This window comes from Haliotis rubra, unplaced genomic scaffold, assembly GCF_003918875.1.
Source record: "Haliotis rubra isolate DU_JTF1 unplaced genomic scaffold, ASM391887v1 Scf398, whole genome shotgun sequence".
NCBI lineage: Eukaryota > Metazoa > Mollusca > Gastropoda > Lepetellida > Haliotidae > Haliotis > Haliotis rubra.
In genome coordinates this window covers 738,143-758,067 of record NW_025767077.1, presented here as the reverse complement: position 1 = coordinate 758,067, position 19,925 = coordinate 738,143, and the positions used below count along the sequence as shown (strand labels likewise).

At 40.8% G+C, this 19,925-nt stretch overlaps 1 protein-coding gene and 1 long non-coding RNA gene across 2 annotated transcripts; both read left to right on the top strand.

Annotated features, from left to right (window-relative positions):
* Positions 1–1,211: 1,211 nt before the first annotated feature.
* Positions 1,212–9,248, top strand: LOC124287003. The gene is made up of 5 exons (XM_046723462.1): positions 1,212–1,489; positions 3,368–3,495; positions 5,408–5,523; positions 5,937–6,070; positions 9,038–9,248. Exons 1-5 carry the CDS (start codon positions 1,220–1,222, stop codon positions 9,149–9,151), a joined length of 762 nt encoding a protein of 253 aa, XP_046579418.1. The 5' UTR covers positions 1,212–1,219; the 3' UTR covers positions 9,152–9,248.
* A 1,606-nt stretch (positions 9,249–10,854) lies between these two features.
* Positions 10,855–18,423, top strand: LOC124287002. Its single transcript, XR_006901173.1, has 3 exons — positions 10,855–10,893; positions 17,652–17,702; positions 18,314–18,423. It is a non-coding gene; the product is annotated as an uncharacterized LOC124287002 (long non-coding RNA).
* The last annotated feature ends 1,502 nt before the right edge of the window (positions 18,424–19,925 follow it).

Sequence of the window (19,925 nt, the reverse complement as noted above, 5' to 3'; positions counted from 1 at the left end):
TATTTTTTTGGGAATTAATCATATGGTAACTTCCCTGAAGGCCGATAGTTAGTATTAGTGAGAGAAATGCATTATTTATTTTTGAGAAGTGTGGTGCGAAATAGTGCCTTTAACCCCCTGGCTGCCACATAGAAATAACCCGTCTGGATCAAGAGGAACCAGCTGGAATATTGGTCCCGATTTGCAGTACTTGTTTTCAAATTGGTGGAGATTTATGGGGAACTGATATTCCGCATACAATTAAATTTGACGTACCAGAACTCATACATTATTAAGAGTTATACAAGAAAGAATCTACAAGTTCTTCTAAGTATTCTGATCTGTGAAACTGTGTTCATGTCTCTAGACATCTGAGAACCATTGTGTGTGATACTTCACGCTAAAATAAAAAAGACTTTTACACGCTACGGGATATTTGACTATCCATATTAGCTACATCATCCCCAGAACCAGAGTGGATAGACAGGTTGCCTAGGGAGAAGGGTACAACACCCGGAGTTCTCAGGTAACACTAATTCCACATTTCCGTGGATACTGACCCAGCAAGAAGAAGACATTGTCCTTGACCCTCTACTACAGCTATATATAGGTCGCAGTAGAGGGAGATATGGATAGACACCTGTAAAGGTGGCAGTAGACTAAGGCTTAGTCTCTGAATATGTATGATTTTGATAGTAACAAACAAGCCAATTTATATTGAAAAGGGAGACCAGAGATTCAGATCCTGAACCTGAGGAAATCTAGACTTGCTTTATTTAGGGCTTTAGCACCGCAGAGAGGGCTTGGCAGTAGGGAAATTAATGTGGTTCGGGGACTGTGAGACAGACTATGGTGGCAGCTGAGAAGGAAAGTGTTTCCTTTGTTTTCTTATCTGTGAACTTTAAAGTCACTGTAAGCCCGACAGTGAATCACACAACTGACGTTCCTGGTGGCAGGTTATTCGGTGCAATTTCGGTTTGCAATTTGATCTGGAGACAAACCAAAACAATTTGAAGTCACTAGTTTCATGACTGACGCTATATTTGTTTGTCATATGACAGTCACATGACTAACCGAGAGTCATCTTAAGTGACGATCGCAACATAATAACGTCTATCATATTGCAAAGTCACCGTTCGTAACTATTGGATTACAAATCCCATGATGTCCACATGAATACCTATCATATTTATATACAATAGTATCCCAACGTCATCACATTCAAGCTGAGGCAGTCACAATGGCGGTTCTGTTCGTTATCTCGCTTGTCCTAGCTACGTCTCTAGCCCAAATCCCAATCCCGCAAAGGGAGGTGGGGTTTGTGTACGATTCTGCCAACCCCAATGCCCCGGTACACTTTGACTTCTACATCGACCAAATGTGCCCCTACAGTAAGGAAGCGTTTGGAACTGTTCTACTATTGGCGAGCGTCTATGGGCCTGAAAAAATGAAACTGACGATCCACCTGTTTCCCCTGCCGTACCACCGGAACTCCTTCTACGCCAGCAAGGTAAAGGTCGTGGCGCATGCGCACTAACGACGGTGACCAACACCACCCTCACCTCTTCTGCTCTCCAAATACCATCTATTTCGTTCCACTTTGAGTCTTATTTATTCACTCCTGAATCAACAAGTAACATTTCTGAACACAAATATCAAAGAATATGTCAGAAGTATACAAAGGTAGCATATCCATACTGGGAAACAATGCAATATTTTCTTGAGATTGTACAGGGCATTCATTCAACAGCGTTAAAACAATTCCCTGCTACTCTGTTGATATTTGTGAGTCTTCAAGTGAAAGGTTGCCCGAAATTAGTCCAGGGTCTATTTTAAAGTAAACAGGGTCTACTACGTTTAGAAAATAAGAGGTCAGTGCAATGATCAAGTACGTGTTGGTGGGTGGAGGGTGGGTTTTCGCGCGCGCGCACGCGCACGCACGCACATTGTTCTGAAAGTTTATCAAATCCCCATTTTCTCAAGAGTGTGCACTCCCCCTTTCTCAAAAAGCTGTATCCGGTCCTGGTGTATTTATTGCTAGTGTTCGGTATTTATTACGAGAGACTCATAACAAAACGTTCGATTTTCATAAACACTGTAGGGGCGGTGGGGTAGCCTAGTGGTTAAAGCGTTGGCTCGTCACGCCGAAGACCCGGGTTCGAATCCCCACATGGGTACAATGTGTGAAGACCATTTCTGGTGTCCCCCGCCGTGATGTTGCCGGAATATTGCTAAAAGCGGCTTAAAACCAAACTCAGTCAGTCAGTCATAAACACTGTACCCGTACGTCGACGTTACAACTGTGCTCCCCTGTTCCAATGTATTATTTTATCAACAATAACAACAGAACAGATATGAAATTGAATGAAGAATCGTTATTTCATGGAAGGTCAATTTGGGAAGGGGAGTAATTACTCGGTAAATTACTGGGAAAACACTGTTTTAATGTAAATAAAAAGTCGTGATGTTTTTTGGGAACCATGTATCAAAGTGTCGGACAGACTTGCTGGATTAGCTTCTTTATCGCTCATATATGTATTATAGTATTGGTGTTTTGGCAACACATAACACAATGCCAAAGATAAAACACTTTTCTTAACATTCGTATTTTTAGAAATAATCCGAAATCACCAAATGTGTACTTTCTTTAGTACGTCAGTTTATTTAACACTAACATTGAGTGAGGTCCAGGGCCCAACTGTACGGAGTTATGACAGTGTAAAATTTATACATCTTATTGTGATTGTTGTATGAGTGCTTTTGTGTGACAGGGTATTGTTTTACAACGCTTTTACCAATATTCCAAACAATATTATTTTTTTCCATCATGGAATGTTATTTTCTGAAGGGGTTTGGAGAGGGTGTGATAGACGTGCTCTGTGAAATCACTACTTAAATTCCGTTAAAATGAACATTTTTGTCTATGCCGGTTGCTTTGGGTACTTGAGTTATTCGATGACTACGTATAAACTGCCGGTACAAGAATATTCGGACATGTCGGTGTACTTGGGTGTGTGTTTAAGCCGTATATCACGCGCACGTACAAATTTATGTTCAGCCGTGAATTTTCAAAGTATTTGGTCTCAATTCCATACAGTTTACCCATGTGGAGACTCAAACCCGGGCTTTCGAGGTGGGGGACGAGTGAGTGAGTGAATATGATTTAACGCCGCTTTTAGCAATATTCCAGCAATATCACGGCTCGGAACACCAGGAATGGACTTCACACATTGTACCCATATGAGGAATCGAACCCGGGTCTTCGGCGTGACGAGCGAACGCTTTAACCACAGGGCTCAAACGGCCCCACGGCATTGCACTGCAGCATTGTTGTGCATGGGTAAGTAAACGAGGACTGACAAGGCCCTGTCATGCTACTATCCAACAGGGTTCGCACATCTTTAGCAATGTGACGGATGCTGCCACGACCTTCAGCTGGATGCAAACTATCTACGATCGCATGGACCTCTTCTCAAATAACGCCACCATCAATATGCCCGACAGCCAGATCGTTGAGTAAGTATTAGGTACCAGTGTTACCTGACCAACACACTAGTGTTGGGAATTGGTTAAAATCTCATAATTGATGATTGGTTCAATACAACCGATCAATCATCGAAAATAATTGGTTAGCGTCATTTAGGAAATGTGTTAATGCACATAAAAATAAGGAAAAAAACTTGTAGTTCTTTTGGGTCTTTTTGGCAAAATTTCACATCTTTAAAGCATGACTAGTATGTTAGGAACATAAATTTCTTGGAGCCTTTAAGATAAATTCAATCATGACTTTAAAAGAACTTGTAGTGCTTACAAAATGTAACAGACAAATCCAACACCATGATGCGATAAATATTGTTAATGAAAACAAGTGTTCCAAATAGGTTGTGTTCGATTATGAGAAATTATGATCGATTGCTTGGTCGTTTAGTCACTACGACCAATCTTCGATTATTTCAATTAATCGGACCACCACTACAACAAACCAACGTCATAACTAGGCTTCGAACCCACGATCAACGGCACCTGATACGGGAAAGGGACGCCACTCTGCACAGGATATTGTGGGATCTTTAATCATTGGGGCATTTTTCTCTCAGATTGGGAGAGAGAACACTCACAGCCTGTACTATGAATTACTCCGAGTAATTCAAATAATGCAGCTGGCAGGGTAAAGGCTGTTGCATCCCCTGTTCAACCCAAGATTTCGATACAGAGATGATTCAAACAGAAACATGAGTCTCATTAACCAATTCAGACAATGACCCACTTTTCACCCGATCCGAATTTTCTCGTGTGAAAGTGAAGAGACACTACAAACAACTATGGTTACACGAAATTCCAATTCCTTGTTTCGTAAGAAAATGGTATTTACAATTGAATTTTAATTTTAAACTTTACAGAAACCGTATTTTTATATTTTATAGCGAGGTTTAGGCAGCATGACCTTAAGAGACCGTTCATAATTTATGGCTGGGGTGGGTGTGTGGGGAGGGGATATCCAGTCCAAAAGTACTGCTCAGTAGCGCATTCCGAACAGCTCAAGAGAGAAAAGTTAGACACTGTATGTTTTCTTAAAAAGTTATGTCTTCAGTTTGGATTTGAAAATCTTCAGGTTGTGTATTGTCCTTAGCTCCAGTGGAAGATGATTCCAGAGAGGGGGTACATGTACATGACATGCAGGGGGTCACTTACTTTGTACATAAATTTTAGGGGGGGTCATTCACATTGTACATGCTTCTCCATAAAAATCATCATCATCATCACACACACACACACACACCACCCCACCCCACCCCCAGCCATAAATTATGAACGGTCCCTAACTAAGAAGTCACAGACTGCCCCTGTTTGATGAGGTCGTAAAATCATTCGTCTAGCTCACTGGTTACACCTGTTATGTGTTCTTTGCGCTTATTCAGTGTGATTTTCCAAAGTACACTGTGATTGATTAATATCAAGTCCTACCTAACCGTCAAACTTTTATAGCGGCCAAGCCTCGTTTTTGAGATTTTCACGGTTTCCGTTTGTCAGAGCACGCTGCACGACGTGTTTGCAAGGATTAGGACCGTAGTGTTGCAATATACAAGTGATCAGATATATAAAATAATACTGACTAATATTTATATATTCAGTTGAATAAGTTGGTCTCAAAATTCTGGACTGGTTATTGTACTAAGTTGCGCAATAGGACGGACGGAACCCAGTCAGCGGGAAACGAAACTGTTGTGTAATCAATGGTTTGACTTGATAGTGATAAAAAATATTTTGGGGCTGGTTCCTCGGAAGCGCCATCCTCGTTTGTCCAGTGAGTGAATGATTATTGTTTCATACCGCATCAACAGCTTAATATTGCTGGAATATTGCTAAAATCAGCGTAAAACTAAACTCGCTCACTCACTCCTTGGAATATACACTGTGTTTGTTTCAGTATGTTTGCCAGTGTTGCTGACAAGGTCGGCGTACCGGCCTCGCAGTTCAAGGCCCTGATAATGGATGAGAATATCGAGATGGACACGAGGGTCGGTTGGAAGTACTGCTGTACACGTAAGCATACCGTACTTCCTCTTGTAAGCCTGAAAGGGTGACGTGAAAATGTTTGTTTGTTTGTGGTTTAACGCCGCCCTGAGCAATGGTCCAGCTATATGGCGGCGGTCTGTAAGTTATTAAGTATTGACCACACAATCCAGTGACTAACAGCATGAGTATCGATCTGCGCAATTGGGATACGATGACATGTGTCAACCAAGTCAGCGAGCCTGACCACTCGATCCCGTTAGTCGCCTCTTACGACAAACATCTTCCCAGGTTGTCATTAAAGAGATAAAACTAGGGCTGAACGGCTCGGAGTCAGTAAGCTGGTTGCATAAAAATATACATATATCATATATGAGAAAGTGCACACAATTGCTAACTCTTGTAAAGATTAAGTGAATGATCTTCCTGATATCTATCCCCAGGAGGCGTTGCGCATACACCGACGTTCATGATCAACGATGTAACGGTTGCCGGGGAGCCGACGTGGACAGTGTCTGAGTGGAAACAGGTCATAGATCCTCTGCTCTCTGGGCCACCACTTGTCCGGCCACTGAAGGTAGGAGCTGTACCGGACATATAGATAACCTGTTTCTTATGTTGGTAAACAAACCTTGTGTCTCAGTGGATCTTATTCACGCTGGCTTGCAGGTTAATGTTGATATATACTCATGCCAATAATGGTTGTCACCCCCTCCCCACCCCAACCCCCACCCCTCTCCAATTAAAAACATTTAAGGGGGTGACAACCATTATTGGCATGAGTATATTAAGGAAATTACTGTTAGGGCACGAACAAGAAGATGATGATGATGATGATGATGATGATGATGATGATGATGGTGATGATGATGATGATGATGATGATGATGATGATGATGATGACACAAGGATGATGTGATGGCGGATGTCGTCCATTCAACAGAGAACGATCCCATCAATAATGAGCGAGTGAGTTGGGTTTTACGCCGCTTTTAGCAATATTCCAGCAATATCACGACGGGGGGACACCAGAAATGGGTTTCACACATTGTACCCACGAGTGGAATCGAACCTGAATCTTCAGCGTGACGAGCCAATGCTTTAACCGCAAGGCTACCCCACCGCCCCATTAATAATGACTGGTGATTGTTGTTGATGAATGACGGTGACGATTGATAATGTTTGTTGTTGATCGCCGCAGCAATGTTCCAGCTATATGGCGCCGGCCTGTAAATAATCGAGTCTGGGCCACACAATCCTGTGATCAACATCATGAGCATGGATTGGTGATGAGCAATGACGAAGATGATTAGTGATAATGTATTAGGGTGACGATTGTTGATGGTAAATCCTAATGACGATTAGTGATGATGAGTGACATGGGGTGGATTTGGGGCCTGTCATATTGTAAGCAAATTGAATCAGTACATGTTCTTGCGTGTAAACGCTTTTTGAATGTTAAGTCCGCAACTTCCAATCACGTAGTGCGAGGAGAATGTGGTAGTTACCCTCTTTATATAACCGCTTCTAAACATTGTATCAAATATTAGTTAAAACTAATTAATATGCCAGATTACCGATTTCCGAAAAAAAGTTTTGATATGTTGTTACAATTGTCAGTTAATGGAAAGTGTAACAGGACTTCAGTAATAAGATCTCTTTTGTATGAATATGGTTTTGGATATATTTGGGAAAGACAAACAGTAGATTGTGCTGATTTTTATCTTTCAGAGTTTGTTTTCCGTTTGAAATGTTCATATGAACAAGAATGGCGTACATGTTTGGTTAATAGTTCTAAGTCCACCTCGTATATGTTGTACAAAACAACTTTTTGAAGCAGAGTTATATCTTTCAGTAACTACAGTCCATAAGTTTCGACTGGCACTTGCAAAATTTCGTTGTAGCTCACGTTCTTTAGCCATTGAGGAGGGCAGATATGTCAATGTACCAAGGAATGAAAGAATTTGTAAAGTCTGTAATTGTGGCACAACCAGAAATTATTGAGAATTTAAGAGTGTAAATTTTTAAAAAAAAATTCACTCATTACTCATGTATTTAATGTGAATATTAGCAGAACATAACTCCAGATTCAAAGACAGGTGAACAGTTAGTATTTTGTCAAGTCACCATGGGCAGCAATGCAGGCTTCAATGCGGCGGGGCATACTACTGATCAAAGAAGTTAGAAAGTTGTGGTCCATGCTGTCCCAATATCGGACCACCTCTTCTTTCATTTCAGCAATATTTGTCAGATTTTTCTTATTGACACTTTCCTTCATAAGTCCCCAAACATTTTCTATTGGATTTTGGTCAGGGCTATAGCTTGGCCAATCTAATAATGTCATATTTTGGGTCCGAAACCAGGCCTGTGAACGCTTTGAACGATGTTTTGGGTCGTTGTCCTGCTGGAAAATCCAAAAGTTTCCATAGAACACGTGAGCAGATGGAAGTAAATGTCCCTCGAGAATATCTGTGTACCGCTCACTGTTCATATTCCCTTCAAATACACAGAGGGGCGTTGCCCCTAACACAGATATGCCACCCCACAGGTTAAATTTCGGACTGTACTTTGGGCGCTGATACAAAGGTTTTTCAGTTTGTTTGGTCCAGATTTTCAGTGTATTAGGAAACATCCACACAGAACTTTCATCTGAGAAAATCACATTGTCCGAGTTAAAATTTCTATGCTGTAAGCACCAGTTCAACCTTCGCTCCTTTTGTTCAGGTTTCATGATCGGTGATGAAATTCCTCGACTTTTCTGCCAACCCATTGCATGCAGCTCAGTTCTAATTGTCTCCTTGCGGACAGCCACAGTTCCTCTATTAATCATATCCAGCCTTAAGTTTTCTAAACTCCTTCGTTTTTTTCTAGAAACAAGAATACCAAGCCGCCTCCTGTCACCGACAGTCAATTTTCTGGGCCTACCTGCGCCTCCCTGGTGCTCAATGTCCATATCCATTTGCAATATTTTTCAAAACACGATAAACAGTGGACAAAGGGATGCCTTTTCTACTTGAAATCACTTTGCTGATCTAATGTCCTTGTTATAATACTCTAAAATCAACTTCCTCTTCTCTAAATCATCCATACTGAGGATCACTGAAATTGTCGTCTGCTAGCAAGTAAACAAAGGGGTATAATTCTTCACAAACTAATGAAAAAGGATTAACGGAGTTGTCTCTCTTGAATGAAACCAAGCACTTGATAGCTGGTCAAGGTTGTTTATACTAGAAATCCAATTAAAAATATTCCTAAAATTCTCAATAATTTCTGGTCATACTATATATTGCCAAGAAATATTACGAATATCCTACTGCGACAAAATTTAATATACTTATACCTCATACCCCCTGTACATATCTGTAATATGTATACGTGTATGTACATATTTATGTGTAATGGACCAATCAATGTTGTACCAGGGGCCGTTGGCCCACATCTGTACTGAAATAAAGAACGATAAAGAACGATTGATTGACATATGAAGAATTGGGACGACGACAATGATGAAGATTGTGATGACCCTATTATTTCTATTTCCCAGGCTACCAACACCACCTGCCCTCCAGGAATAAAGCAGTGCGAATTCCTCCCCGGGAAGATAGAATGCTGCAAAGATGGAGAGTTCTGCATCCCCAACGTCGGATGTCGGTGCTGACAACAACGATTGCCTACGCCATAACAGACATCATCATTCTCTCACCTGTCGGTTATATAACTATGTCATGTTGTTGACAGTAAAGTATCTGTCTTCATCTGAGTTTTTTTTTTTTTTCAATGTGGGAAGCCACGTTCCTATTACTGAATTAAGCAGTCTTCGCATGGGGGTGGGGGCGGTGGGGTAGTCTAGTGGTTAAAGCGTTGGCTCGTCACGCCGAAGACCCGGGTTCGAATCCCCACATGGGTACAATGAGTGAAGCCCATTTCTGGTGTCCCGTGATATTGCTGGAATATTGCTAAAAGCGGCGTAAAACCATACTCAGTCAATCGCATGGGGGTGGGGTGGGGTAGCCTAGTGGTTAAAGCTAGGCTACCCCAGTTCGATTCCCCACATAGGTGTCATGTGTGAAGCATATTACTAGTGTACCACTCCGTGATATTGCTAGAATATTGCTAAAAGCGGCGTAAAACTAAACTCACTCACTGAAACCACTCTTGGTGCACTTTACGACCGCTTCAACCGATTATCCACCGGCGACATTGTCAGCTCTCGTTCACATCTTCATCTTATGCATGGTTAGTTGTTAGGGAGTTAGTTCTAATAAACTAGTATCTACATGTAAATTAAGCATTCGTGACCAACTCGTGTTATTCCGGGACAAGCCGAATCTTCTTGGAGGTTACGGAAAGGGGCGAGCGGTGACGAATGGTAAATTAAGCTGGGCCCCGTTTCGCATAGCTAGCTTTGTCGCAAGGTGGCGCGCGCAAAGGGAGCCACGGACCAGTTTACGTGTAAATCGGAGAGTGGGGTCCAAATTTTGTTGAAAGACTAGCTCGAACGTTTCATCAACTCATTGCAATATTAAACCCAGTGCTAGAATTAATAGGGCGACAATATTCTCCCTGGGTTTGTCGGTGTCAATTATATAACGAGGCAACAGAATTGATCTTCAGCAACCCATGCTTGTCGTAAAAGGCGACTAACCGGATCGGGTGGTCAGGCTCGCCGACTTGGTTGACACACGTTGTGGTATCAGAAAGCGGCTCCACACATTGTACCCATGTGGCGGATTGAACCCGGATTTTCGGCGTGAGGAGCGAACGCTTTAACCACTAGGCTACCCACCACCCCTAATGTGGATGGATGCTAATAAGCATGCAAATCGTCATCCTCTGTATCTTCAGAAGTAGCATTTTGGTAAACCTATATTTGTGAGCGATCGAGTTTACTTTTACGCTTCTTTACCCGTGCCACTTCAAAAGATTATGGGTTGGGTGTGTGCGTGTGTGCGCGCGTGCGTGCGCACAATCTTGAGAAAGGGGGGTGGGGGGTGCACACTTCTTTTTCAGGAGAGTTAATAAACTCTCATTAAATAAACCAGGGAGACTATATAAGGGGGCTGTTGTAGAGTATCCCTGAATAAACTTTCAAAACCGAATTGTTCACTCACTATATACAACATGATTAAAGTCTCTTTCATACAAAATTATGAATATAAGTCATTTCTGTGCTGTAGTACTTCATTCTTGCTTGACAAAGATATAAGAACGTCAACCGATATGTCCCATCATAACAAATTAAAGAAGTTGTCATCCATGAGATATCTCTCCATTCTTGTCGAAATGAAGTTGATAAAATCCCCGGCATTCGCGCTGCGGTATAAGGGAGGTAACTCGTCGGGCACTATCTGCTGGAAATGTCGCTCGACCCGCAATACCTGGGCACGTGCTGTTTGACAGGTGAGTGTACTGGTGTTTGCTTACACGCAAGTCGTGCTAGGTTGAAATGTTAAACCGTAACTTAGGTTCAACAGAAGTGGGTATCCCTAAAACATGGCGGGTTGTTTATAACTGTTACAGTAAGGCCACCTGAAGAAGTTAATCTTTTGATTTATGCGACCCCGTTTACATTACAAGGCGACTGAGCAAGCAGCGTTCTGTCATGTGAGATTGCACTTTCTCAGTAAAGTACAGATTCCAGAACCTTTTGGGGAGAATCCCATCAGGAATTCGAACACACACACTCCAAGACCAGTGTATAAAATATGCCAAAAACACAGTCAGACATCAGGGTTGGTATTTGAATTGGTAACATCAAAATGTTACCAGCCCAAATGGATTTAACCAGACCAGACACCCAAGATATGCTGGATTTACTCAGATGTATGGAACATCTAAAGTTTTTACCAGACCATCGGGCTGGCTAGCTGTAAATTTAGACCGTCCGTCAGAAATCTAGCCTGTCTCGGGCGTTGCACGGGCCATATTTCATACAACCCACAAAAATGGAACTTTGGAAACTGGTAGTCTGATTTATCTTTGTGTACCCCTCCGGCATGTGTAAATTGTCTCCCATGTCTGAATCAGTGTTAAGTTTAGGTGTATATAAGGTGGCCCAGTGGTTGAAGCGTTTGCTCAACAATCCGGAAACCTGGGTTCATTTCCACACTTGGGCTAAGATACATTCTTGATACCCTTCATCATATATAGTAATTCTGTACAGTGCAAACATTTGGTGAACATGACTTGAAATTAGGAAAGTCAAGATATGCATGTCAGAGGCAGATGTTTGGCACTGATCGTGGTCCCTGGTACAACATACAACAGCAGGGTACACTGGTGATCCCAGGTGAGAGAAACAAGCTTGAGATGCTTAGGTCCAAGGGCTGCCTTCCCCACCAAGTGCATAATTGCAAATTCCCTACTCAGAAAAGTCCCTGAAAATGATGTATTCAGACCTATTTGTGTGATTTTTAACGGATATATTATAAGTTGTTTACTGGTCATGAGCGGGGCATGGGTTGATGTACCCTTGATGTACCAGCGAACAACATATTTATCTTACCGAACACCTTAATGTTAATTTTGAATTGTTTGAAGCACGGGTACAAACCTTTTTGTAGCCATCGCTAGATTTTGCTGACAAGAAAAACAGATTTAGAGTTATCTCCCTTCCATCGATTTGCATTCGCAAAACATCGGTAATTTCCGTACATCATTACGTGATTCAGTGTTATTCGAGATAAAGAATTACTACCACGAAGTACAGAATGAGTTGCCATTGACAGCGGGTACATTGAAAATAATAGATGAGCGCTCAGCCAATAAGAAAGCGACATTTGTGTGTGAGGTAAGATAAATTTCATTTGAACCTAGGTTGGCGTGAGATTTATCAGTTTTTTCATGAGAGCGTGAGAGTGTGAAGTTATAATAAGTGTAAAAATTTGCTAAAAAGGAACTTTCAAGTGCCTTAATTTCAGAAGTTTTGGGGAGTGAGGGAATGGGGGTTTACACTGCTTTTAGCAATATTCCAGCAATAAATAATAATAATAATAATGTGGGTATTTATATAGCGCTACATCCAGGTACTAATACCCGCTCATGGCTCTACAATACTATATGAGAAAAAAAAATAGTTAAAACTATTTACAGAGAGACAATTGAACATAGAAAGTCTAGTAATAGGCAAGACGAAAAAAGTGGGTTTTTAGAGACGATTTAAATGTGTCCAAAGATTCAGCATTCTTGATGTGAGTGGGCAAGTTGCTCCAGAGACTGGCGGCTGCGTGTTGGAATGATCTTTTCCCATAGGATGAGAGTCGAACTTTAGGAATGAGAAGTAGCTGGTGATTCTGGGATCGTAATATCATGGCAGGGCACACCAACAATGACACATTGTACTCATACGGGGATTTGAACCTGGTTCTTTGACTGGACAAGAGAATGCTTAACCACTATGCTAACTCACCACCGCAGCACCATTTGGAAAAGCCGAAATCGAGTAAAGGCTGCTTAAGCCGAGAAGGGGATAAGGTGAGGTGAGGTGAGGTGAAATTGGGTTTAACGTCGTGCTTGAGAATATTTCGCTCATATGATGATGTGCATGCGTGTGTATGTGTATGTGCGGCTGCTTGTACTAGCCCAGACTGATGCTGGTTTTATAGTGCTAGCCAACTAAGATAACCACGCTGCATTGAAGCATGAATACCCCACTCAGACACATTATACTGACTCCGAGCCTGACCCGTGAAGATCCGGGGTAGAATAGGTCTTCAGCAACCCATGTGCTTGCCATAACAAGGCGACTATCTTGTCGTAAGAGGCGACTAACGGGATCGGGTGGTCAGTTTCGCTGACTTAGTTGACAAATGTCATCGGTTCCCAATTACGCAGATCGATGCTCATGCTGTTGATCACTGGATTGTCTGGTCCAGACTCGATTATTTACAGACCGCCGCCATATAGCTGGAATATTGCTGAGTGCGGCGTAAAACTAAACACACTCACTCACTCACTGACTCCGAGCCGACCAGCCCTTGTTGTACCCATTAATGCCGAGCGCCAGGCAGGGACCAACAAGTACCATATTTTAACGTCTTTTGGTATGACGCTGTCGGGGATTGAACCTGCAACCTTCCGCTCTCCAGCTAGACGCTCTAACCACTACACCACGGAGGCGGTAGAAGGGGATAAGAGTGAAATTGTTATGATAGGTGAAATAATATTAAAGTTAGAATTCTTTGAGTGATTGCCACCATATAGCTGGAATATTGCTTAGTGCGGCGTAAAACTAAACTCACTCACTCACTCACTCTCTTTGAGTGATTATGGTGCTGTATAATAAAACAAATTTGTAATATACTAGTAGATTGCTTAAAACACGATTTTGCTGCAGTATTGCTAATAGCAGTGTAATACTGTATTGGCTCTACTATGGACACACGAAGAGTTACCTCCCATTTTCAAATTTTGCACGGTCAGTAAAAGTAGTAAGTTAATTTCTGTTGGTTGGTTGTGGCAACTAATTAATAGAGACTGTCATAAAATCTATCTAGAGTGACCTCCCTTTGTTGTGTCAAGTTCCTTCCATTGACCATTGAAGATGCGGGTTAGGATTTATCTTTGCTGACTGGCATCGGATCCAGAGTGTGTAGCTTGATGATCATGATGTCCCACAGAATGTTGGGTCCATTATTTACTAGTGGTGATCCGATTAATTGAAATAATCAAAGATTGGTCGCAGTGACCAAACGACCAAGCAATCGATCACATTTCTCATAAACGAACACAAACGATTTTGGAACTGCTGTTTTAGTCTTTGAAACACTTGACGATGGAACATATCTTCGAAGTTGCAGGGTCTGCAAACTTGTTTAATTCTTAGAAAACTCACTTCACTAACTGAAAAGTCATGACTGAATATTTCTTGAAGACTCCAGGAAGTTTATGGTCATGATATATTAGTCATCACTTTAAAGTAGCAAGTTGCATCATCTTATACCTATCTGCAATAACAACCTGGATAGAGAACTCTGAAAAATAATGCTAACCAATTTTTTTTCAATGATTGTTCGTTGGTAATGAAGCAATCATCAATTGTGAGATTTCAACCAATTCCCAACACTATTATTTACAGACCATATACATGTTGTTGGCTTATTGCTACTGGCAACCTGAAACAACGAATACAACTCCTTCCCAGCAATGTTTGCCCTTACCCTGAAAAGCTGCAGGCTCTAAGGACACAGAACCATAAAAAGTTGTGGGTCCTGATCAGAATGTGTAGGCGCTATATTTTAGCTACAATATAAGTAATTCCCAGCAAACAAAATATGTAACTAACAAACTGAGTTAAAGAGTTTAATTTAACTCTAGTGACTGACTAGTCCTCATTTACAACAAAATCAACATCCAAGTCAAGATCCAAGTCCTCTGGAAAGTCTGAATCAGAATGTTCAGACAGATATGTCAGGGCAGTCAGAGTCATTGGGAATGAAAAAGCTGTCGGCCATAAGGACCTGCAGAAAACAAAAGCTGTGGGTCTGAGTGGTTTTCAGTCGGCGTCGGGCCTAAGGAACGACGTTAATTTCGAATGCTGCTTCCCAGTGCTTCACGACTTTGTTACCATCCAAGGACCTGTTGTACAAAGTATTCTTAACTAGTGTTGGGAATTCATAATTGATTGGTTCATTACAACCGATCAACCATAAAAAATAATTGGTTAGCGTCATTTATGAATTTTGTTAATGCACATATAAATAAGGAAAAAAACATGTAGTTCTTTTGAGCCTTTTTTTGGCAAAATATCACATCTTTAAAGGATGACTAGTATGTTAGGAACATAAATTTCTTGGAGCCTTTAAGATAAATTCAATCATGACTTCAAACGTGCTTGTAGTGCTTACAAAATGTAACAGACAAAACCAACCATGTGAAAAATATTGTTAATGAAAACAAGTGTTCCAAAATTGGTTGTGTTTGATTATGAGAAATTATGATCGATTGCTTGGTCGTTTAGTCACTACGACCAATCTTCGATTATTTCAATTAATCGGACCACCATTATTCTTAACATTAACATAATAACTCACACACCTTATGATAGGCTTAGCACTAAAGCTGTGTTGTACCTCGGTACAGAGACTAAGGTATTGCTGCATATCATGGTAATCCTAATACTGTGTGTTAATATATAACTTGATAAATATTCATTGATCTTTCACATTTGTTAATTTTAATATTTCGTTACGTACACATCGATTTGTGTATTAACCTTTGCCTTTTAACTTGGGAATCAACTCATTCAATATTTATCTTCAGTGCTTACATAGCTGAAGTTTCAGTGAAGTTGTTGTTTTGTTTGATTGTTGTCGAGTTCAGTGATGCAGATCCGAGACGAAAACAATGGAAGCACCACATCAATTTTTATTGGTTCGGTCCTGTTAAAATTTAAAAAAAGCAATATCAAAGAATAAGTTATTCTCTTTCTTCCAGAACTCAAACAGCATTCAAAATACAAATAAAAATTAGCCTGTTAATTGTTTAATTTAAAATTAGAACAGGACAAAGGATGCCTCTGTCTCAGTGTAACTCTTACTCGAGCATTTTCCATTTTGTTAGGTTTGTTGAACTGGTATAGCCAGTAGATTCTTTACCTGTACATTCTCTAACATCTCTTTCTTACAAACCGGGCGTTGGGGTAGCCTAGTGGTTAAAGCGTTCGCTCGTCATGCCGAAGGTCCGGGTTCGATTCCCCACATGGTTACAATGTGTGGAGCCCATTTCTAGTGTCCCCTGCCTTGATATGGCTGGAATATTGCTAAAAGTGACGTAAAACCATACTCACTCACTCACTCTTACAAACCACCAGCAGTGGTAGGGGAGAAATGTATGACATGTCACAGTTTAGTGTTTCTGAGTATTATAAAGTGAGTGAGTGAGTCAAGATATATAGTCACTTCAGCAGTGTTTCAGCCATATGGTGACCACTATTATGAAGAACAGTACAATAAAACTTGATAATTTTATTTATCTCCCTTTTCCGTTACGAAGATAATAATTTATCAAATGTCTGGAGGTGAGGAAGGTAACAGCGTTTTTCCGATTAAATACTGAACATAGTTACTCTGTTGATGGGGATCTGTAAACCGTTAGGCAGGAGTTTCATAGAAAACCTGTAGAGAGGAACAAAACTGTAGAATATGTACACAATCTGAATAAAAATAGCCACACAATTCACAAACAAAGACACAATCCCTATAAGGTCTGTATTGAAATGAACAAAACCTGCCACATTTTCAGTAGAAACAAACACAGAAAGTCACATCGACAGCAAGAAACTGGGTGCACATGTACTCAGTGTGCTGCGGTCTCCGTCAAATATGTGATGAAATGTAATCATTATGATTCAAACTTTACTGAAATTCTGTCTTGTTTGGGGGCGGTGGGGTAGCCTAGTGGTTAAAGTGTTCGCTCATCACGCCGAAGACCCATGTTCGAATCCCCACGTGGGTACAATGTGTGAAGCCCATTTCTAGTGTCCCCCGCCGTGATATTGCTGGAATATTGCTAAAAGATCCGGGTTAGAGGGCGGTGGGGTAGCCTAGTGGTTAAAGTATTTGCTCATCACACCGAAGACCCGGGTTCGATTGCCCACATGGGTACAATGTGTGAAGCCCGTTATCCTCTGCTGTTATATCGCTGGAAAATTGCTAAAAGCGGCGTAAACCCATACTCACTCACTCTCCTTTGTCTTAAATGTATATTTTCAAATATAGGAGTTACACGTAATTTGTTTAACGCAAAGATCACTTTGTTAGAATGGGTCCCTGGGAAGAATACACAGGTGTGTAAACAGGTAAGGGCCGATTTCTAATTGGCCACTATTGCACAACATTTAACATACTATTCTAGGTTCTGAGTATCCATTAAAGCAAACTGGGTACTATAAACTTTGTGAAATAAAGTTCTTTTGCCCAGATTTACAGTAGAGCAGTTTGCTAAGATGTTTATCTCCCAAAAGTCTCCAAGCATGTTTACTTTTGTAATCACGGAATCTATACATACCACCTGTAACGGCTGGTTCCTTGATAGTGTTCAGCGTGTTCCACCCAACAGTGGAACAAGTCTATCGTGCCAAGGGGCCACCGGTCTCTATTACAGACTCTGGGACAGATATATTTACATTCATCCAAATTACATTTTCATCGTCTTTCCAGTTCCAGAAGCCTCTACTTCAGCTCCAAGTTCCGGACAATAAGAGATTTGAGGTGAGGTGAGGTGAAATTGGGTTTAACGTCGTGCTTGGGAATATTTCGCTCATATGACGACGTGCATGCATGTGTATGTGTATGTGCTGCTGCTTGTACTAGCCCAGACTCAAGCTGGTTGTATAGTGCTAGCCCACTGAGATACCATGCCGCAGTGAAGCATGAATACCCCACTCAGACACATTATACTGACTCCGACCCGACCAGTCCTTGTTATACCCATTAATGCCGAACGCCAGGCAGGGACCAACAAGTACCATATTTTAACGTCTTTTGGTATGACGTGGTCGGGGATCGAAACTGCGACCTTCCGCTCTCCAGGCTGACGCTCTAACCACTACACCATGGAGGCGGTCATAAGAGATTTGAAGGTTCCTATGTAGAATTATTTCTATTTAACCTGATACGTAGAGTTGTCTCAGAGAGCATATTTTAGTCTAGGATACCACTATAGCTCAGAAATGGAGTGTCTTTGTTATTTTTACAGAGGAACATTTGATGCACTTAAATTGCACTTTCAATGACATGCTTTCACAACTTGTTTTCTTCATACAATTTAAATTTATAGCATTTTACGGTAAGCTCCTTCAGTATGGTTTTACTTGATCCAGGAGACAAGAAGATATCTCATTGACCCAGGTCTGGAGCTTTACACAACATGGTGAACAAATCTGCCAACCCTTCAACAATGTAATGTGGAAATAAAGTTACATTCTGAAAAGCACCATGTTTTTCTGTCCCATTGAATGCAAACTTTCAAATTGATCCCTAAAAAATGTACATAGAATGTGTTAAACTACACAAAAGGAGAAACACATTGAACAAAATTCAGATAACTTTTTGAAGAACTGAAATAAATCTGAAACATCATATATATTTTTCAAACTTCCAAGCATGATTTGACACTAAAAAATCCAATAAAGAAGAAATTTAAAATGTTTGCCCAAAATGGAATAATAAATAAACATTGAAAGGATTTCGCTCGTAATTCCTGCTTCCTGAGTAAGGGCCTTGTGACCATAAATGAATTTTTAGTACCGGTACTTAAGAATTTGAAAAATTGTGGCTGGTGTTTGTAGCTGAATTTTTTAGAATTGTTCACTCTCATCCACAGTATTGTCATGTGAAAAGGGGCGGTGGGGTAGCCTAGTGGTTAAAGCGCTGGCTCGTCACGCCGAGGACCCGGGTTCGAATCCCCACATGGGTACAATGTGTGAAGCCCATTTCTAGTGTCCCCCGCTGTGATGTTGCTGGAATATTGCCAAAAGCGGCGTAAAACCAAAACTCAGTCAGTCAGTCATGTGAAAAAGTCTAAACATGAAGGTATAATTTATCTATAGCCAACTTCCGTCTCTGTCTTTGAATATAGACAGGTCCATGCAGCTCATGAATAATGCATCATATGTGGTCGTCTGTATTGACAAGATGCCTGCTTGCTTTCAAGAAAAACAACTTTTATCTGATACCTCTTTCATCCAATATGGCGCACGAAATGTTTAAAACCCACTTTCAGTGATTCATATCCATTCCAGTGCAGAAAATTGGCCGTGATCATAGGTTCCAGGAGGTGCACTTAGGTATCATTGTATGTTTCAGCAACCAGAGACCAAGGAGGGGAATAATGTTAGATTATATGAACTAAAATATGCGTTGTATATTATAGGTGTTTTTCAGTGCAGATTGTATGGTGTTGGTTTTTCATTTACAACATCCAGATGTCTGGAGGTGTTCTGGCCTTGGAGCTGTATGTTTTAAGTATATGTTGAGATACTAATGGTTTATTCATGAGAAAAATTTGTTTGTATTTTATAAGTTTGTATGAAAATAATTTCAAATGACTCTATATTTTTGTCATATGTATTCAAACATATATAGATAAGATGAGTTGAAAAAACAGACATTTTAAGTTTTTTTGGGTGCATTGTTCTTCTGCCATGTTAGTTCAAGGTGTGTTATATATTTTATGAATTATTCATATCTTTTAATCTGAATGGAAATATATTTGTATGGTGTACATTGAATTGATTGATTGATTGTTGTTTAATGCCGCACTCCGCAATATTCCAGCTGTATGGCAGCAGTCTGTAAATAATCGAGTCTGGACCAGACAGTCCAGTGATCAACAGCATGAGTATCGATCTACGCAATTGGGATACGATGACATGTGTCAACCAAGTCAGCGAGCTTGACCACCCGATCCTGTTAGTCGCCTCCTACGACAAG